This window comes from Pectinophora gossypiella, chromosome 16, assembly GCF_024362695.1.
Source record: "Pectinophora gossypiella chromosome 16, ilPecGoss1.1, whole genome shotgun sequence".
Classification (NCBI taxonomy): domain Eukaryota; kingdom Metazoa; phylum Arthropoda; class Insecta; order Lepidoptera; family Gelechiidae; genus Pectinophora; species Pectinophora gossypiella.
In genome coordinates, this window is record NC_065419.1 from 6,051,496 (window position 1) to 6,074,696 (window position 23,201).

The following is a 23,201-nucleotide window of genomic DNA, read 5'->3' on the forward strand; positions in this document are numbered from 1 at the left end:
ATCTTCAGGTTAGGTAAGCGGGCCTTGATATTTAATTTTTCAACGAATTTCGACTCTGTTTACACAATTGACAATTGATTTATATCTATTTTGGAACTATAATGGAAAACATATAGTTCTTTTTTTATTCTTGTCAACATAATATGTATAAGCTTTGTTATTAATAAGTATAAGCTTTCCCTCTACCTACTTCCTGCAGTAGCAAAAAATCATACCCACTCAAGTTACGAGGGGAGGTCAAAAAGTTCGCGGAATGAGGGGGAAGGGGGTCGAAATTAAACACGAAACTATTTTTCCTTTTCAATATATTCTCCCTTAACCTTAACACATTTTCCGGATCTATCAAATAATTTGTTTATTCCATCATAAAAAAAGATTTCTCTTTGCTGTCAAAATAGGCCGAAATTGCAGACTTGACTTCTTCATCATCGCCAAATTTTCGTCCACGCAGTTCCTTTTTCATTTTTGGTAACAAATAATAATCGCTGGGGGCCAAGTCTGGACTGTAAGGCGGGTGGTTTAATTTTTCGAACCCGCATCGGTGAATGGCAGCCGTCGCAACATGGCACGTGTGGACGGGTGCGTTGTCGTGCAAAAGGAGCACACCTCTTGACAGCTTTCCTCTTCTTTTTTCCTTGATAGCCTCTTTCAATCTATCCAGTAAAGAAGCGTAGTAATGTCCCGTTATAGTCACACCACGATCTTTATAATCAATCAGCAAAATACCTTCTGTATCCCAAAAAATAGTGGCCATGATCTTTCCGGCCGATTGTGACACCTTAAACTTCTTTGGAGGAGGTGTGCCTTTTTTATGCCACTGCATCGACTCTTGCTTCGACTCAGGTTCATAGTGGTGAACCCAGGTTTCATCTCCAGTAACAATCCGGGCCATAACTTCTTCCTTATTCTCTCCACAGAGCTCTAAAAACTGGCGAGAACACTCGACACGCTCGCTTTTTTGAAGTGGCGTGAGCATTCTTGGAACCCATCTTGCGCTGACCTTAGTCATCCCAAGATGTTGATGTAGGATATTTAAAATACTTGTTTCGGATACACCGACCATTGCTGCAAGCTGCTTCTTCTTCAAGCGGGTATCTTCTAATACAAGTTTCTCTACTTTTTCGATGATTTCCGGTGTGGTGGCCTCAATGGGCCGTCCGGAGCGGGGGTCATCTTCAATCGACTCTCTTCCTTGCTTGAAAAGACTATGCCACTTTTAAACCATGGTTTTACCAGGGGCAGAGTCCGCGTAAACTGCTAACAGCTCTTGAAAAATCGTCTGAGCGGATTTTCCTTGCTTGGTGAGGAACTTAATGACGGCGCGGTGTTCAATTTTCTCCATATTCGCTGAGTTCTTCCCGATTCACTTGTTTGCTGGTCGATAGTTCAAACGTTAATGACCCGATTTGCTTTAAACTTGGTACATATACTGTTAATGAGGTGTGCAACTAGCGGCTACCTGTACGAGCAAACCAACCCCCTCCAACCCCTCCATTCCGCGAACTTTTTGACCTCCCCTCGTATAAAAGATAATTCATAATCGTTCGTTACCGTCGATCAGGAAGCACCATGCGAGCTATTAAATATAGCTTGGATAGAATATCAACAGGACAGAGATATAGTATACAGCTTAGTGCAAAAGAGACATAACAACAGCTGCCATACCAACCACGCTATATTTAATGAGTTATATATCGTCCCTTAGCTTACAACACCGCTTAAGTCATTTTTACCAACTTTACAGGAGACGAAAAAAAATGTCTTATTTAAAATATTTGTAGATTTTTTTATTGCTACTTAATACATACTCTAGTTAGCGGTTAATAAATAATTATTTATAAGTACTTATTTTGACGATTTACTTTATTTTAACCTTTATTTTCTTCTTCATCCAATGAAATGTAAAAACCGCCAATTTTCGACTTGAGCGGTGTTGTAAGCTAAGGGACGATATACAACAGCAATGAACCCTGGAGATACAGCAGATTTACACAATTTCCACTCCTAATAATAAGGCGTTAAGGTGTAAAGAAAAGTCATATGCTTTTTGTGACATTAGTAGTAACATTTGTTTATGTCCAAACCTGATGCATTATTCGATTTTTTTTATGTTTTTTTATTTTAGTCTGTAAAAAAATATAAGACATGGTTATTTGCTACACCAATACAGAAGAGCTCTGCCTTGTATATTGCCTTCTCATTCGCTCCATAATCTTACAATAGCATGAACAGAAGGACGTTCGTCTATACCCGTTATAATGTAGCATGATTACAATGACAGGAAACAAAGATATAGTAGATCGCTTAGTGCGAAAGAGACAAGAGATGTATCTCTTGCACTAACGGTGTACGAGAGATATGTCACACTCTAGTCACACTACGTTTTGGGGTATAACTTTCTGTCATAATGATCGGTTGAAACTGACAACTCCCGTCAACTTATTGAAATTTTAGCCAATCATAGGAAAGGAATTCGACAGAATTCCATCGGCATTCCATATGAATTCTATCGAATTCCTTTCCTATGATTGGCTAAAGTATACAGACATATATGTGAAGAAATAAAAATATGCCAAGAAAGACAGATATGTCAAGAAAATATACAGACCGAGGGATTTGACCAATAGCCGTACGACATTTATCCACGTAGATTGTATTTGCTGCGTTTATTGGTTGAAACTCGCGATTCACGCTTTTGAAGTATAAAGGTTATATTACCTGGTTCCCGCCCATTCCGTGACAGTAGCCCATGCCGAGCGCCTGTCCCGACTTGCCTCCGAGAGTATCCAGACAATTTGAAGTCTCCGCGTTACGTATCTGAAACATCAACGACGAAATGATATAGTCCCGCCCATCGACAAACGACATAGACAATAAAAAATAGAAGAAAATAAGTAATGGCTGTTTCTGACTTTAGTCTTTGCCTCAGGCACTTCATAAATAATCTGTTCTTCTTTCGTGTGGGTTGTGAATTATTGAGTCTCATGTAACGATTTTTTTACTTATTCCTCCAGTAAGTAGTAGCCGAGACCAATGGGATAACGTGCTGTTCGGCAAGCATGGAATTATCTTATTTTCATCTTGCAATATCCTATCCAACCTAAGGGGTAGAGTCATAAACCACAAATCATAGTGACATTTTGTTAGACATATCGAAACAAGGACCTCCGGATCGCAAATCCAAAGCTCTAACCGCTCGACCACGACGAATCGAATATTCAGTTTATAATATGTCAAGCATTCAATGGTGATTTAATAAACGGACTCACCTCTCCAAGGTAGTAGTAATCCAAAGGCATCTGGCTCTCAGGGTAGATGTTCTCGAGGTACCAGCGGAAGGACTTGCACTTGAGGCGCTCCCGTAGCTCCCTGCGCTCGCTCACGTCACCCACCGGCACTTGCAATGCCCCTGAACCCGACACCATAATGTCAAAACATGTTACATTCAGAAAAATCGTTGCCAAGTTTATAGAGAATGTTTTGGGAGTGAAAAGAGCGCCAAAATCAAATTTGTTTCAAGTGAAGTTAGGCACGAATCGTTAGATACGCAAACATTTAACCAGTCTACGTATACGTTTCGATTTACTGTAACCTATCATGCGAATTGACAGTTGGCCAGAGAACTTTGGCTTTAAAGAGACTGGGAAATCAAAGTGCGAATATTAAGTGAATATAATTATCATCGCTTTAATCTGTATTTTTGGATGTTTAGACCGCTTTTGCTGCAGTTAAAGACATTTAAAAAAATATAATGACCAATATTATTTGTCTTTTGACAAATGTTACACAAACCAACAGTTATACAATGTTACTTAACAAGCACAAAACACCAAATGTGATGTAATGAACAAATGAATGAAAATGCGGTCTCAAAGTTAGTAAAATATGAATACTTGGTTAAATATATTAGTAATTCTACAAACATTATAATGAATCAATACACATGCAAAGTATATATATGCACTTACGATTGCCGTATGTATGTTAATACAATTAATTATCAATGTATAAACCAATACAATGCGATATTGCTTTTAATATGACTTGGGAACAACTGTTACAAGAATTATTGTTAATGACATACAAGAATGTAGAAAAACAAATTTACCTGTTTCCTGATGACGTCGTTGGAATAATGCGCCACATTTTTCGTCAACAAAGATCTCGTGAAAAAAAAATACTTACATTCCAAACCCTTCTTCTTCAACTTCAAACCCTTTTAGTGTCTGCATTCTAGTACAAAATCTCACCACGAGGACGATGATTACTACTCAACTAAGATTCCATAAAGCTACATGTTATTATTGAGTTTGTAGATGAATGTTTCAATTTTGGAAACACGTGATGTCTCAAAATCCAAACATGGTGGAATGGTGTTGCCATTTTTGAATTATAAAAAACAAAACAGTAGCTATTCGAAATAACCTTCAGATCTCTTGACGGTCTTGACGCTGCGAGCCTCAGGAACGGATAGACAGTCATCTAAAAGTAGAGCTAAAACTCAACGCACACAGAGGTGGTACTGGGAGCGCTTAGGCGACAGGAATTCTCGTAGAATTTGGGTAAACTTTTTCACCCAGGAATCTGGAGGTTTTATATGAGCATCTCGCTACGCAATTCCATCAATCAAAAAACCTTTCCGCAGCGCTCCCAACACCGCCTCTATGTATTGAGCTTAAGAGCGTATCAGACCTGGATTGATGTTGTAGTAGAAATGCTTCCAGTCATCAAGCCATACTTCTGCAAGACGCGCGTTGTTGTGGTTGACGACGCGGCCAGTGCCTCCAGGGAACGAGTAGGGCGTCGTCTTGCGGAATACGTGGCCCACGTGCGAGCACGGAGCGATCTCCAACGTGCCGCCGCACATCCACACCTGATGCCCCGTTAGTCACAACCCAGTCTGTTACTACGTAGCTCTATGGTTTTAGAACTGGTTCGAAATTTAAATTTTGAATTTATTTGGAATTGGATAAGATTTTGAATAGTCATAGAGCCAATTATGTTATATGCCTATAACGCCAATTTATTATAAGATCTTTTAGAAAATGTTTCATTATGAAAGGGTTTATGTGAGCTGCGTAGTAACTAGACTCAGATTCCAGTAGTTTAATTAGCATACATTATTTTTTTACTGTATTAATATAGTTTTAGTTGTATAAAATATATAAATATTCTTCTTTTATAAATTATGGCTTGGCAGAAAAAAGTAGAAATTGATATTTTTCTTCAGTCTTTTCACTGGCTAGATTAGAGGTTCTTAAACGACATGAATGGTGCAATGTGGCCGGATGAAATTACATAATTTATACAGTCTTCTACCAAACACAATATGGTGAACATTGCTGATAAATTGATAAAGTTAGCCATTGAGTTAGACAAGTTAGTTTCATCACCAGTTAGTTATCTGGTTATAAATGGTGCCTATTTTCGCGCACACAAACACCTAATTTAATTTGACAGCTCTTAAATTAGTACCGTCCTTCAACTTACAATAGACACAAGAAAGAGATAGAGCTAGTTGTAGTAGTCCTGTCAAATTAAGTTGGTTGCCCGAATCGGCATCATTATAGACAGATTCTGACAAACAAAACTAAGTAGTAATGTATTTTTTACTTGATATGTGGATTAAATTATGTATAGAATCATGTTGCTATATATATTGTGTCGCATTATTTTGATCAGAATAATGATGGTTGGATGTATACCGAACAACAAAGATAAAAGATGCATATATCTGTTATTCATGAAATTAGAACGTTTTAAAGGCAAATTTGTACAGCGCCATCCAATTTTCGGGGAACGTAGCCTGGAAACGCCTTTGGTTTTGGTTTCATACAAGACCATTAACCCGACCCCAGGGGGACAGAGTCAACTTCTCTGTCCTCTTATTTCAGTAGGCCGGAGTGAGATGGGGGCTGAGTTCGGATAGAGACCCAGACCTACGGGGTATAACGTAGAACCCTTGACCAAGGATACGGGTGAAGACCTCAGTGGTTGCAGAGGCGGAGATGGGAACCATCGGTACGGCAATGCACAACAGAAAAGGCGAGTCACACTGACTGTAACCTGGAACCTGACAGAGGGCAGCAGTAACTGTCAGTACTATTCAGAGACGAAGGACTGGAGTCCTAGTACGGCTTTGAAATAGACTGCTACGGACGCCATTCCACTCGCATCAGACAGAGTACTGCGGGGCGGCAGACAAGCCGGAAACCACTGCCCTATTTTCCTCTAAAAAAATAGCATGGAGAATGCTACACCGAAAAGAGCGTGGCTCTTAAATTAGTGATGATGAGCCTGGAAAGTCCCTCATTAAGTTGCGTGTCTTCCGGAATCGGTACCGCTGTAATTTATTTATTTATTTATTTATTTATTGTTATGTAATGTTACCGACAAACATGATATGGGGCCAATTGAATAAATAAAATTATTTATGACGCATTAATTTGTAACAGGTTTTTATGACTATTTATAATTTACAGCTGAATAAACGTGGACAATTTAAGTTTTATTTCTTCGATGAGTCCCGAGTAATAATTTGTAAGTAAATAAAAGAAAATAAATACATATAAATAATATTCCTAAAGTTAATTCGTTAGTCAACAATGGTAAAATTATTTGCGTTCCTTGGAAGTCGAAAATGTGGTGTTTTGTATGTTTATTGATAGACTGTATGTGGCTTGAAGTTTTTTTTTGCGTTTATCCATAATCTCATCTTGTTTGAGGTTTACGCGGTTTTATCATAATTAAAACACTTACGGAATTCTTAGCACGTTAAAATCGGGGATATGATATGATATCATATCCCTGAACCCGGAATTATGTGTTAATTATGATCTCACCTAATGGTATACCAAACGTCGAAATTCGGCAACGCACTCAAATTCAAATTCAAAAATATCTTTATTCAGTAGGTAACATAGTTACACTTTGAATCGTCAATTTTTACATAACGAACGTCTCATCCGCCTAAAACTACTGCAGCTTCTCACAACCTGTATAGCCGGGGAAAAGAAGCTGCAAGAAAAACCTCGGCAGTAATTTTGAATTGTCTTTGTTTTATTTTTAAATATGTTAAAAAAAAATACAAATTCATATTACTACTAAAAAATAAAAAAATATATATAAAAAATATATTTCAGCAATATTACATTTGACATTTATTGACATTGCGCACTTACTTTTTTTTTACGCGCAAATGTCAAATATCAGCAAAATTGCTTCAATGTGGCTTTTACGTTCACTCCCGATCCAGCATTGATAGACGCATAAGAATATGCAACAGGTCCCAACCATCGGATTGAAAGGTATTTGCTTGAAATTCCACTTTTGGATAATCTAGGACTTTTATTATAAAGTGGGTAAGGTTCAAAACTGTTGAAGCGTGGAGTCTACTGATATGGTAGGCTAGAAACTGCGATAAAATATTACATGTTTGAGTATTTCATAAAATTGTATTTGATAGAAGTTGATGCTTGTCTCGAACGATTAGTATACCAGACCAATTACACTGTACGTGATTGAATTTAAGAAATTGTGTATTCGCGGATTCCCGTATGCCGATATATTTGACAAAACACTTGACAGGCCAGAATGTACCTTATAGTTGATCACAAACATATAGTTGATCTTTACACAGCCGTCTAGAATAAAAACCGAGCGATAACCTGCGAGTAGAGTAATCTACTACTTAGAAGATCAGCTTCATGTGAAAACCTTGGAAGTGAATAAACCTTCCGTTCTCAAACTCAAGCTAAAAATATCTTTATTCTGTTGGTAACACAGTTAGTTACACTTTGAATCGTAAATTTTTACATAAATATATATTTTGCTGAAGATCTCATCCGCTTAAATCTACTGCAGCTTCTCACAACATGTATAATCGAGGAAAAATAGCTGCAAGAAAAACCTCGGCACAGGGCGTCAGAAATTCTTAAATATAAAATAAAAAACCTAACATCAGTGTTTCACTAACAACAGGCTGATCACCTGATTGTCCGAAAGTAAGATGATTCGTGCTTCGGAGAGCACATTAAGCCGTTGGTCCCGGTTACTACTTACTGATGCAAGTTAGTAGTAGTTTCATGAGCCATGTCATGCCTTTGGCGGTTTGTCAATAGTAACCCTGATACCAGGGTTGATGGGGTTGGTAATCCACCTCACAACCCACACGATGGAAGAAGTGTTTCATTCGTAATTACCGAACCCTAAAATGTAACAACGAATCCTATTTAAGCATATTTTACATAGTTATTTGAATACGACCAAAACTTTAATCTCTGAAACAATATTTAACTGCGAAAATCAAATTCTATTTCTGTCTCCAAGGCTAAGTCCACACAAAACACCACTTTCTCGTCACGTTACGTTGTGTATACAGCTTATAACAACAGGTTGTAAGTAAATAAGATACTAAAAATACAAAGGATTGCGAATAAATAAATTGTCAATTTGATATATAAGTTTCGCGGAAATTACGTACGCGCTTACGTAAATAGTTACGTACGCGTTATTCTATTAAGCCATGATAACAAAGGCCGGGATATGCGGCGAACGTTAAACAAACACCACTATTATATCTATGTAGTCAACTTTCGATTTTGCTATCTTGACGGCATGAATATAGGCACGCCTCGCTTATAAGGAGAATTGGTGTGCATATTCACGTTATATCACGCTATATGAGTCTGCTCATTTATTGACTTCTGCTAAAGCCATCTCTTATATTTATTCTATATTATAACAATTTATAGAATTTCACAATTTGTTAAAATACATGTTGACGTTTGCCACAGATCCCGACCTAAGAAGTGTTGCTGTGGTTAATATCAACGTACACAATAATTCTTCAACAATACCGTAGTAACACTATTCATTGCTTCTGCATTGAGAAGAAGCATAAATCATAAAGAGCAAATCATTGTACAGAACAGCAACAGAATACAAAAGCCTACAACAACAAGTAATAAGAAAACCATTAAAAAGTAATAGAAAAGGAACAAAATACAAAACAGAAAGATAAGATAAAAAAAAATGAAATGAAGCTAAATAATGTATGGAATGATGGGCATGCATGGTACAGATGAATGCAGCGGCAATGGCGGTTATTTTGGAAGCTGTCTCTTCAAAATGTTAATGACATATCCACAAATTACTTGGCGATTTAATTTGTTAGTCGATTCCCAAGCCACAACAAAACTTGTTCTGTGCACTTACTGCTAACATTTTGCCACAAACGATCGTCATTTAAAAACTACGATTATTGGTCATCGATCATTAATTACTATACCTGACGGACGCCGCCTCTTCTTAGATAAAGACTTTCAAATGCACATTTACGTATATGTTTATTTTTATTTTATTTGTAATTTTCAAGTAAACGAAATATCAAATTAAAATTAAATACTAGAATATCTAATCCGAGACGGCGTTTAGGAGTTTAACGAACGAGGACATTACCTTACAGTCCCTTCAAAAATCATAACCAATATTTTTTGCTTTTTAAATGGCAACACAAGCAAAATGTCAGCAGCTCGCACGGTTCGAACCTGGGTTCATGGCGTAATAGAACTCGCCCCACTCGTCCATCCAGACTTCGGCGACGCGCGCGGCGTTGTGCAACACGATGTTCTGCACGCCGCCGGGGAAGGAGTACGGGGACTTGTCCCGGAACACGTGGCCCACGTGCGAGCATGGCACGATCTCCAGCCGCCCGCCGCACTGCCAGACCTTCGCCCCCACTCAAACGTTACACAAGCAAACAATAATACTACGTCATCATCAGCCGTACGACGCCCACTGCTGGGCATAGGCCTCCCCCAAGGATCTCCACGACGATCGGTCCTGCGCGAATAATACTACGTATAGAACGGCAACTCTTCGCTCCCCACCAGCCGCTGAGATAAGTTTACCTCAAACCAAACCCCCCCCCCCCCTGGATCTATTGAGTCTTCAATCGTCAGACGTCACATACAGATGCGCGTATACGATAACGTCAATGTATAGTGTCTGTGTAAAACGATGTGTTTTGTATAAAATATCCCGGGTTATGACACAAGGCCGACAACTGCGAATCTTCAGATATTCTCTTCGCGCCATTTTAAAAAGATAACCTCGACTATAACTCCATATTCAAATCAACTCCGATGTTCCTTGCCATATTTAAGACAGATTATTACATCCAGCAATTCGCGTTCGCTCCATTTCGGGAAATTTAGGGTCTGTTCATATTAAACGGAAAATGCTTCGAGCGTATCATCCGGCGCACTAACGTATCATCGGTTGAGTATAAATGGTCGAGTGTTTTTCTATACATTTATCTGCTTTCGCGTTACTTGACTGATAATACACGACCCATTATCCGTCAGAAACGAACAAACCCTAAGTTATGTATAATGGCGACTATATAGTCGAATATTACTGTGGTTATGTGGCTGTTAGTGACACTATACCGACTACTAAGGGGGAATGATTCAGAGTTAATATCAAGTGACATTTATATAAAAACACCTATATAAAAATCGATGTCATACGGTTTCGATCAATAATAAAAAAGTGCTCTTGGAACCTCCGAGTTGTAGCTAAATTCTATGAACTCTTCGTCGAACTATTGTCGGATTTGAGCGGATCGACTGAAGCAATACTTAAGTCCTATTTCTTATATTATTAGAAATACCTTTTTAGAGTTAAAACTATTTAAAATGTTTCAAGTAACAAGTACATCACATGAATTTGCAGACACCGTGCGAATTGGCGATCTTAATAAAGTTAGCTCGCAAATAGTTATATAAACGACTCAAATAACTGTATCTGTTTACTGTATTCAAAATTAATACGACATAAATTCGTATTTCTACGGAAATTCACTATACCGCTAACATATGGGTCTTTTGGCAAAGATCACTCCATAATTTCATTATATTTTGGCCACAAGACCTTGCAGTCGTTTCGTGGCTCTATGCCAATTTAGACTGTTATCTCGGAACGTCATTCTTATTTTATATTATCTGTTACTGCAGCAAGCATTATCATAACGTTACAGAGAAATAATCAAACAGTAATTGTTATTATTATTATTGCGTATGGCAGACAAATATCCTGCTTGGATCAAATATCCAGCTTAAGCTCCCCTAACCAAGTCTCTGCTGCATCCGTCAAATAATAATTGTTCGTCAAATAGTAATAATAATTGTTTAGTAATTGTTATAGAAAGCAAGGACACTATGATAATTATGACGTCATCTGATACTGTTATCATGCTCGTAAGTTGTAATCATTAGTAAGGTAAACTACGACATGAACTCCAGAGCATAGATGAGTCGCTTTTACATCGACTTGTCTTAAGAGAGAACAAAAATCGACTGTTCTTTAATCATAATAAACTTGCTCCATTCACCGAAGGGCTTAGTTAGTTAAAGCTAGTATAAATTATACTAGCTTGAATTATCGTAGTAAATAGATAATAAGTCCGTCTCTGGAAAGTACCCACTCTATGTTTAGATGTATTTCAGTGTAGTCTGAATCCATCCAGCGAATTAAGGAGTTATTTTCGCATTTACAATATCAGTTACAGTTGCACAGGTCAAAAATCTATAAACACCAATGTTGACGAAATAAAACTTTGTCAAAAAGGACCTCGCATAAACCATTTCAAAAAAGCCGTTGAATTTGCAACTTTACACCTCCGATCAGAGGGTAATTTTATTAAAATATCAGCCAAGTTGACTGACCGGCTTTTTCGGAACATTCTGCTTTAATTGCAGATGTTTTAAAAAATGGATGGTAGATATTATTTTGTTAGGGTATAACTAAACTACAATAGAAATAGGCTTTCAATACCTAAGTGCCTCATCACCAGCCCATTAACGTCCCCACTGCTGGGGCACGGGCCTTCCCCAAGGATGGATAGGGTGATCGGACCCTAAACCACCACGCGGGCCCAGTGCGGATTGGTGGTTATTAACGACTGCTAATGCAGCCGGGACCAACGGCTTAACGTGCCATCCGAAGCACGGAGGAGTTCGAGATGAAAACTTTTTTTTTTGTGGTCACCCATCCTAAGACCGGCCTTTGCGAAAGTCGCTTAACTTCAACAATCGCAGACCGAGCGCCTGATGTTCTATAATTCGCTGAGCTGATGTCCCTTTTTAGAGATAAGATTTTAATTCTTTATTTTGTTTCTAAAATAAATGTTTTCTTTCTTTCTTTTCTGTCTTTCTTTCTAATTGAAAGTAAACTATTTCAAAGTTATTACAGAACGAAATCTAAAAGATAGACTAGGTTTAAAACACAGTCCGTGTCACGAAAGAAGTCCCGCGGCCTCAGAAACTTTCCAAGCTATGTCCCTCAAAAACAATATAGATGGCGCTGTACAGTTCTTCCTTCGTTTAACTTTCTAATTTCATGGATAACAAACATACGAGTAAGCATCTTTATTCATTGTCTTTGGGTATAAATGATAACCCTTTTTATTACACCCGACACAATTACATCTTCCACCCGCTATTATTCTGATCAAAATAAAGAGAAGCAATATAGGTAGCAACATAATTCTATACATATTATGAGCCAAATATCAAGCAACAATTATTTTTATATAATAATATGCTTCTTCCATTACATTGTATTTTGGATAATTATGTACCCGAGTAAGGAGAAAATAGGTAATTATCACCTTAAAGCTGTACAAAGCCATCTATATTGTTTTTAGTGAATGTAGCCTGAAAAGTAAGTCCCTTATACATACATACATAAACTCACGCCCGTAATCCCTAATGGGGTGGGCAGAGCCAGAAGTAATCAAAGACAACTTGCAGCCACTGATGATAAGTCCCTTATCATTTTCATTAAAATCCGTTGATTACTTTCGTGGTGCGGATTATTATTTTAAACCTAGTTTATCTTTAGTCATACTTTTGTAATAACACTGTTTTTCTTTTCGGTAAAAAAATCGCAATAGATCGGCCAAAATCGCACAGTTTCCATCGAACGTTACCCGGAAGCTCATCTCGAGGTTCTCGCCGCCCCAGATGTCCATGCCCTCGTCGTAGGAGCCGATCTTGTAGAAGTATTCGCGGTCGATGGCGAACAGCCCACCCGCCATGGTGGGCGTGCGCAGAGGCGCCGTGCGGTCGCCGCCGCGCCGCGACATCTCGCGCTCGGGAACGCGGTACCTGAGGTCCGAAAAAATATACAGGTTAATGACACCGTACAGCATACGCATGCAAGCGCGAGAGGCGACACAGAAATGAGAGGCCGATTTACCATCTGTACCATCTCATCATCATCATCATCAACCGTACGACGCCCACTGCTGGGCATAGGCCTCCCCCAAGGATCTCCACGACGATCGGTCCTGCGCTGCCGGCATCCAGCGGCTTCCCGCGACCTCCACCAGATCGTCGGTCCACCTTGTAGCGCGCCACTGAGCGTCGTCCGATACGTGGTCGCCATTCTAGAACCTTTCCGCCCCAGCGGCCATGTACTGTACCATCTAATAACCCTCAACTATAATGCCAGTCGTGCGGCCGCTACTGTCGCTCTCGCATCGGACTTTACAGCCATTTTAAAAGCTGCCACAGAAACGCTGTTTGAATCATCTGATAAAGATGTAAAGGCCTGACATGGACCGCATACTACAGAGAATGATTCGGCTCGTAATTTTGTGTTAATATCAATTGGAATTTTCCGTCGCAAAATTCAAATTCATAAGCTCACGAGTACTACCCAATTGGGGACTCAAAGGTACATCCAATGCAAGAAGAACTTATTACCCACACCTCACCGAGTTCTCTATTTTTTATTATTTTTTATTAATAAAGTAATAATAAAACATATATCGTGTAAAGAAGTGAGTAATATAATTTAATTACGTTTTTTCTATCGAAATATTTGAACATACGGTACTCCTATTCTAAAACTCATGCGAAGTTGACCAAAGTACGCAAGTAAAATGTTTATTTTTCATAAGGACACAAAATTTTTTGATGCAATAAAATCCCCTCAAAACCATTTCCTCGCTTTGTCTGTGAGAGTGGAGTTTGTTTAAAATATTATGTATTCAAATACATTTAACTTATAGCTAAGAGATCCGATGAAAAAGAGATACAATTAACTTAAAACACAACAACACACAATACAATACAATTAACAACAATACAATTAACTTTTTATAGAAAAGAGAAAAAATGACATTTATGATTTATTACAGTTATTAAAATGTTTGTTTATCCATGAAATTATGAATGAATTTATATTCACGGTACTTAGGTAGTCGTTATTTTCTACAGTTACTACTCTTATATTGATAAGTTATCGGCCGACGCGAAAGTAGCTCATGTGGAAAAAATGCTTCTGTAGAACGTGCAATTAAAATCTAAGGGGCAACGCACACTACCGATCTTTAAATCATAATGCCGTATAATTATGAGTGTACATCACATAGCATCACGTCTGTATCCCCAAAGGAGTAGCCAGAAGTGTATAGTGCACTACGTACACCCACTCCTCGCCAGCTATGTTTTTGTCAGATGTGACCTCCTTTTTAACCTCATGGTCTCAACTTGCATGTGTATGGACTTCAAATGCTTGTGTTTGAAAAAAAAATGTTATTAAATTACGATATTGGGGTTTTAAACCTCCCTGCCGGGTCTGCATGTCAACCGCGCCGCGCGCGGCGCGAATTACATTGAGCACTTCGACAAATAAACGACACGAATACTATCTACCGTCAAACGGCTATTGGTCGAAGGCCTCGATATAATTGGCGACGCGCGCGGCGCGGTTGTCATGCAGACCCGGCTGGTATCTGATTCTAAACTCAGGGCGTTTTTTTTCCATACATCTCTTTATTAACTGTACCTATCTGGCTGTTAGTCTTATTGTAACTTTCACGTTATTTTAGTACAATTAAGTATATTGGTATTTATTATGGAATCAGAACAATCGAACTAATCGATCGATTCAAACTGATCGTCGTTTTTAGATTTAAGTTTGTAGTGCGCGACGGTTCTTAGGCGTGCCAAACCGGAACGGAACTTGTGCACCGCAGATAAAATTCAATATTATGACAAGACAAGCTTCCTATTGCACGGACCAGTTACTGTTGATGTACTATGGCTTATCCAAAGCCGGCTTCAAATGTTTCACTCTCAAGAGTAGTCTCGAATTAACTTTATCTTCAATATAACAACTCCATTTGAATCGTCTCGAAAGTTCCTAGGAAATCGTGCTGAAATTGTCGTTAATATTCTTTACTAGATCGTAATGAAAAAAGATATCATGCTGGTAGCTGCTTCATCATTAGGAGTATAAAATCATTAAACCCACGGTATAACAAAACTATACGTAGTTGTGCTCAAAAGTGACACCTAACATTTTAAGGTTAGCCGCGCTGACGTAATCTCACCCTCCGTTGCCATTTTGTAAAAAATAAATTACCCACGACTGATATTTTTAATTTGCTTAGCAAGGCAATTTACAAATTTACTTACAGTTTTAATGATTTGCATATATGTGACAAGTGATAGTAATTAAGTACGTTAATCAGTAATTGGTTAAAATTTAAGTCCTTGGAATGTTGGAGTTGGAATTTAATGGTAACACTTACGTCATCAAACGGCAAGCAATGGCTGCTTTTCATACGATTGAGTATACCTTGTTTTATTGTATCATGATTAAATCCCTTTCCAAATAAACGCAATGCATCTCTGTGACCGTATGATTTATTACATTTATCTTAGGACTTTCAAGACCAATGTATCCACAAGTGGTCTTGATAACGCGGGCAATTGCGGGCGCGAGTTGTGGTTGTTTTTTTTTTTTTATAGCCATCTCCGTTACTCTATCATTATAAACGTCACGCTCCAAGACCCTTGCAATCAATGACATGACAATGTCTTTGAAAACCCCTGAAACAACTCAATTGACGCAGAATCGCATGCCATCCATCTATGTCGAGCTGGCCAGGCGATAGGAATGCTATAAATTAAAATCAATGATAGAAAAAGAAAACCCGGTATTAACATAGCTACGCAAATGTATTGGCCAGGGATTGGAAACCTATGGCTAAATACTAGCATAGTAAGAATGCTAGTATCAACAGTGGCCAATGGGCTTTCCAAAATGATGGACTGTCTATACTTGTATAAACGATGGTGTCAACCATCTCGGTGCGATTCACCATATTATTATACGCCATAGAACAAGTATCAAGAGTGACTATGATATTGTAGGACTTCAGTTTTTGTCGTAAGTACTTTTTAATTCGTATGACCTAAAACCAATCTAGATACCAAAACAAGCGAGCTCTAAATGGAAAATCAGATATGAGTTGATATGATTTTCAATTCAAAACGAAGATTATATGCACTGTTTGAAGTGAAGACACGGACAGATAAGTCTTAATACTTAAGCAAGCATTGCATCAAACGTAATTATTAGTCATTATAACGTGCATCATTTGAGCTCTGCCTTTCTCTTAATACCACATTTGACGTGGGGACATATTGTAACGCGCTATACTTATTGATTCTTATTAAGTAATTATATTACGTATTGTTTCATGTAATATACATGAATTTTGCGACGGAAAATTTCACTTGATATTAACTCAGAATCATGGCCTGAATCATCCCTCAAAGATTCCGTTACTATGTTTAACACCCTGTATATTGTTGTGTTGTTTGAGTTTGAATTGGATATCTCCACCAGACCGGCCAGAGTACGCACATTACCGCGAAAAGTGGAAAGAGGAAGGGAAGACCTTTGGCCAGCAATGGGATCTTCTAGGCTAGATTAGATCTACAACAAAATAAAAGGACGTACACCAAAAGTAACAGGCCATCGGTATGGTAATAGTAGATCAATGAGATATCCCCATACATCTGAATTGTAATGACTTGTAATTATTTTTTTTAATTACTTGTAATTTAAAAGATGTGTTGATGTTGCAGTTTCTTGTCATTTCTTCTTCTCAGCCATAACACCTTGAGAAATGACGTAGATTCAAAAATGTTGAACTTCAACAAGTTTATCTATGATTGTTGAATAAATGATTCTGATTATGTATCACATGGACTAGTTTTAAACATCTCAAGAAAATTGCCAATATTCACCAAAAAACTAACAATCGAGGAGCGCGATATAGAACATCATCTTTCTTCGATGAACGTGGCGGTTTGCCTATTTGCTTCTGAGATGTTGAACTTTAGACAGGTAAACTGGGCAACCTGGGTAAGCGCCCTCTGCACTTCTCATTTCTTCAGACAAGTAGTTTATGCCATAATATGTGGCAAGTATTAGCTATAACATGGCGTATTTCCGTGATAAGTATAACAGTAAATGATGAATAGAATTCCATAGTCTCTGCTTACCCCAGTGAGCAATAGGTACACGTGAGTTTATGTACGGTCACGAGCATTAATATGTATGCATGTATACACTTTGGTACCATGTCACATTAACTTTTTTGACAAATTGAACTGTAAGTCTCACTAAATGTCAAATATATGTTAGTGCGACAGAGTCCTAAAGTGGGTACATTATCTTGCTCATGACTGTATGTATGTAGTATAAAAGTGGAAGCAAACATTCAAAGGTTTACCTACACCGGCATGAACGGTTCAGTGAGATAAGACGAGTGAAAGTAAATGGCCCTGAGTGGATTGCCGCTGATTCAATCGGCCATGGCGGCTATGAATGAATTCATATACCATGCATTCCATAACACTGCTGCATTACGGGTTAGTGGAAGTGTTTAGTTTCTCAAACAGTGTGGTTTAAGACACGCGAAGACCTGTAAATTAGTTTAAAGGCTACTACAGATCCTATATATAAAAATAAACGGTCATTGGATAAAAATATCAATGCCAAACGACTGCAGTATGATCTATCGTGGCTAACTATGAAATCTGTGCAATTACTCCGTGGTTGGACGCAAATAGTCTGAATGGCCGCTATTGTCGGATAAAAAAATGGATGGTCGCAGTTGGACGCGTATGGAAATCGTTTTAGATAAATAAAACAATTTGAACACATAAAAATACATATAAACCACATGGTAAATCCACTAAATATTATGTACCAGACTGACATACTTTCTTAAAATTATAGGTAGATACTTCTTCTATGGTATGGGTTAGGGTTATGAGGTAGAGCCGCCAAAGGACTCTAACATGACTCATTTAACGACTATGTACTTACTTCATTAAATAGTAATCGGGACCAACGTGCTCTGTGAACTGAACCAGCTCACAAAGTGTTTTTTTGGTATATGCCCCCACCGGGATCCGAACCCGGGACTTCTGGATCGTGAACCCATCGCTGAACCACTCGACGGAGGCCGTCATAGGTACATAAATACACCTTTTTATTTCCCTATACGTTCCCAAAATAATATATTAGTCATTTTAAATATACCTCTACTCTCCCAAAATAAATAGCAAGTGTGTATATAAAATATACAAAATGCAATTATGTATATAAAATAAATCAATCAAAGACCAACTGTGTATTCCATAAATAGGTTCATTAATATACACAAGACAGGTAGGTATAAATCATCAATTATTGGATAATAACTCCGTAATTAATAAGTACTTCCAATCACATTGTCTTGTTCTTCAAACACTAAAGCAATAAAAAAACGGCTAAGTTCACGTTGAATTTATCGTCTGAGTGTTCCGTAAGCACCCTTTTATATATTATAGTACCAAATAAATGATTAAAAGTAATGCACTTATTAAATGTTGAAAACAACATGTTTATTTTTTTTATTTATGACCCACGAAACCCAATGAAAATTTAAATATTACCCAGCTGTATGATTCCGTTGTGCGTCATTTCAAACTCCAAGAAAAATATTCTTTCAAAATCACCTAAGATAAAGGGACACCATAAAATTTATAAATGTTCCGTTTCTCAATTTTGATACGGTACCCTACAATCGATAGATAATTTACCGCGACAATTAGTTGCATTAGTAAGTAATTAAATTTAAAAAAAGACGATAACTAATATTGATTGAAAAACGAAGCCGTGATATGGTTTTTGATTGGTAACCTAGACTACAAATGACATTATTATAGGTAAGGTACGTAAATAATGGTCGATATGTCGTAGCAAATATAAAATGCACCTTGTGTACACAATAAGATCACTTTGTGAGACCTTCCTTTGTTTGGTAAGGACTTTCCAGGCTTGAATCACCTGATTGTCCGAAAAAGATAATTCCGTGCTTCGGAGGGCACGTTAAGCCGTTGGTCCCAGCTATTAGCCGTAAAAACACCTCCACCAACCCGCATTGGAGCAGCGTAGTGGAGTATGCTCCATACCCCCTCCGGTTGATTGATGGAAGGCCTGTGCCCAGCAGTAGGACGTATATAGGCTGTTTATGTATGTTATGTGTGTAAGTAGATAAGATAAACAGTGAACAACCCTCGAGGCACGACATACGGCATATCTACGTAGACGCGACAAATAATGCGGGCTACGACCTACAGACGCAGCATACGCGGTAGACAAATGCCGTACGTCTATTGGTCAAAGCTTTCGATAGCTTTTACATATACATAAATAACGCACGTCATGCCAAGGGAAAGCTGGAGACGTTTGGAGCACATAAAACACGGTTAGTTAGCGAAAACAGTAATTGGGTTAAGATCTCGTCGTACTAACACAATGGCGGTTGTTACGTAATCAAAACAATCTAAAACAATCGCACCCTTACCTCAGCACTTCAACGATTGCTTGACACATTTACATGTTTATTTGTGCATGAGAGTAACAATGATGTTTTTTATAGCCAATCCAAATCTACTATGTCTGACGTGAGATTTGCGTTTTGTATTACGACCGTGTTAAAAGAGTTACGCTTCGGTTACGGTTACGCTTAGAGTGGCCGAGTTCAATAAGCGCTCTGTATGAGGACATAAAAAATAAATTGTGTCGAATTTTACTCTATTAAAGTTTTCCATTTGGTTATTTGAAATAGGAAAATCTTGAACACAATCAAATTGTAAAAGCACTCACTCATTTTTGTAACTGTAAAAGCACTCACTCAATTTTGTAATTGACAGACAGTAGCTTTATTAAATCTATGGGAAGGAAATTCCCAATAGTTCAATCGGTAAGGCTACTCGGTAAAACTACCAGGAAAAGAGGAATTTATTTTAGTGCCACATAGTATAATTGAATTGAATTAAAAACACGGAAAAAATGTGTTATTTTTTACATATTTTTATCAATTTTAATTAATAAGCACCTAGTTAGAATCAAACATATCACAGAAGCTTGTTGCCTAAAATCTCCAAGGTAGGTAAGTACCTTTGTCGAAGCAAATGTTCCAAATTGCAAGTTCATTGACATACAACTAAATGCCAGAGGTTTGCTATTTTAGGACGGCCGCTCTTAGTATAAACACTAGAATAATAACATAGAGCTAAAGCCCGAGCGTAGGCTTGTACATAAACAAGGATTATTTATTGTTATAAACATTATAATCCCTTCCTATTTACCTTTAGCAACCGTTTTCTCACCGCGCGTGCCTATTAGATTAGGTCCACCCACAGACGTTGTCGTTGTCAAAGTTGACAAGCAAATAACAACATACAGGGTGTTAGTGACATGGTAACGAAATCTTTCGTGGGATGATTCAAACCTTTTGAGTAGTTATCAAGTCGAATTTTCCGTCACAAAAGTTTGGAACTGAAAATAATTAAAAAATACACTAAAATTTTCATGAATTCTAAGACAGGAAATTCCACTTGATATCAGCTCAGAATCATGGTCTGAATCATCCCCCTCAGTATTCGTTACGATGTCACTAACAGCCTGTATAGTTCGACTAAGCTTTGACATACTATTGTATTCGCCTGATATTCTAGCAAATAAAAATAAATAAATTACCTAACTTAGAAACGGGTGATTAGATGTTGATTCAGTTTAAAAATTTTCATGTATCTAAAGTAACGTTTAAAAGATTATTAGTAAAACAATAATACTATGTTCATTTAGGTTTGTTGTAATGTCGATTTTAAATGATCACAAGCATTTAAAATAAAATAAATAAATAAATTTCTCAGAAATGACAGGTGCGTCGCCTAAAGCGAGCGTCTAACTCAAAAACTCAAGAGACAACAACATTGGCAAACAAATAAGACTAAAGGACTCACCATCTAAAGTTGAGTTTCCAGTTGAACCCTCCCCAGGTCATATCGGACGCCTGGATGTACTCGAATGTGGTGTCAGATATGACGTCGATGATCGGGCACACCACCGTGGCGCGGTCCTCCACTATCCTCGCCAGGAGCGGCTCTAACCAACCCTCTGCAATAAACAAAGGCTTGCAATTGGCGGTAACGTATATTTTTGTTAAGCAACAACGCGACCACTTTTCGAGTCCAACGAAATCAGAACAAAAATGGCCATTCGCAAGAGAAAGTTTTACACAATTACAACATTCGCTATACATAGCAAAGAAACTGTTAATTTCATGGTAATAGTTGTGATAAATAGTTTAGTAAATATAATCTGACTATAAAGTCACCTATGTGACTAATGCAATCTTCTCATAGTAATTCATAAATCGATTTATAAATTCACAACGCTGCGAACGTAATATAAAGATGTAATACATAAGTATGATTGTTTCCCTAGTGCGGTTAATATTTTAATCGATTTCATGCGTAACACTTTATATCGAGTAAGAAAAATGTTAGATATATAATATTTAATAGATATTGATATTAATATTGTTATGATAACGTCTCTTGATACAATTAAGATAAAAACTGCCTATTTCAGGCGTCGCTACTATTAAGTGTTCTAAATTTTGTCAGTTCCCCACTCTATTTGAGTAAACAAACATATTGTTTTGGTTATATTTTTATGTTATATTTATTTCCTTAAAAATCGGAAGGAAGAAAACTTAGAAAAACTTATTTTCAATCAAAGCTGCCTTTTTCTAACTGGTTGCTTTTCTCCTTCGTAACTCAACTCAGACGGGATACACTCAACGTTGTTCCACATTTTATAGCAATTTATCACGAATTTTAGCTGGACATTATGGAGAACTGACAAAATTTAGGAACACTGAACAGTGTTGCCTTCTGCATTTGAGCTTCTAGTTTTTATCCTCATTCTGATGAATGATTCATCGGATTTCAAGTCAAGGCACAGTGTCGTTCAATATGTGAATGTACCTTACCTGTACATTCGCAGTGGGCGTCTAGGAAGGTGATGACGTCACCCTTCACGTGCTTAGCTCCTAGCAGACGCGCTCTGATGAGACCAGACCTTTTCTCTGTCCGGAAGAGTTTCGTCGTCACAGGCAGGTCTTTAATGTAGTCTTCTAACTGCTGGCCGAGGTGGGCTGTTGAGAAGAATATTTATAAAAATGTTTGTTGTATAAAGACGACAGAGACCCAGACCTACGGGGTATAACGTAGAACCCAGGGATACAGGTGAAAACCTCAACGGTTGCAGAGGCAGAGATGGGAGCCATCGATACGGCAATGCAGGACGGAAGGGGCAAGTCACAGGGACTGTAACTTGGAACATGACCGAGGGTAGCAGTAACTGTCAGTACTATTCAAAGGCGGAGGACAGGAGTCCTACTACGGCTTTGAAATGGACTTTGAAGAGGGAAACCACTGCCCTATTTCTCCCTAAAAAGTAGCATGAAGAATCTTACACTGACAAGAGCGTGGCTCTTTAATTAGCGATGAAAGAGGAAAGATCTGTGAACGAAAACATCATGAGGAATCCCGAGAAATGCGTTTTGGAGGTATGTGAACTAATCTGTATTGGAATGGTGTTTCCTTCGCGGGTTGGATGGTCAGATAGGCAGTCGCTTCTGAATAGAACCGGACCTGTCAAATCTTCAAGGTAGGTAAGCGGACCCCGTGGAAGACGGGATAACGCTAGGGGGATGATAAAGAGGAAACGGCGAAAAATTCTTACTCGGGCGGGATTGGAACAGGTTGTTTTGTACCAATCACTTGCTACAAAAACATAGAACGATAACTCTCAGCCCCGCACCAATGCGTATCGATCACCGACTTCACTCCCTCTGGGACTTTAAGTCTTAAATGGTAGTAAAGGGACTATGCACGAGGACTATGTCTCGCTCGCACTTACGCGTGTACCACATGGTAAGAACGATTATTTTAATTAGAAGCAATCACACAGTTCGGCGATCGCCC

General features: G+C 38.1%; 1 protein-coding gene across 1 annotated transcript in view; it reads right to left on the minus strand.

Annotated features, from left to right (window-relative positions):
- LOC126373562 (polypeptide N-acetylgalactosaminyltransferase 5) overlaps nucleotides 1–23,201 on the minus strand; it is a 44,830-nt gene that overhangs the window by 7,037 nt on the left and 14,592 nt on the right. Inside the window, exons 6-11 of the mRNA XM_050019724.1 lie at nucleotides 22,205–22,369; nucleotides 21,171–21,324; nucleotides 12,995–13,172; nucleotides 9,549–9,729; nucleotides 3,270–3,409; nucleotides 2,719–2,817 (exon numbers count right to left, since the gene is read on the minus strand). Coding sequence (XP_049875681.1) covers nucleotides 2,719–2,817; nucleotides 3,270–3,409; nucleotides 9,549–9,729; nucleotides 12,995–13,172; nucleotides 21,171–21,324; nucleotides 22,205–22,369 — 917 coding nt within the window. The remainder of the gene's footprint in view (nucleotides 1–2,718; nucleotides 2,818–3,269; nucleotides 3,410–9,548; nucleotides 9,730–12,994; nucleotides 13,173–21,170; nucleotides 21,325–22,204; nucleotides 22,370–23,201) is intronic.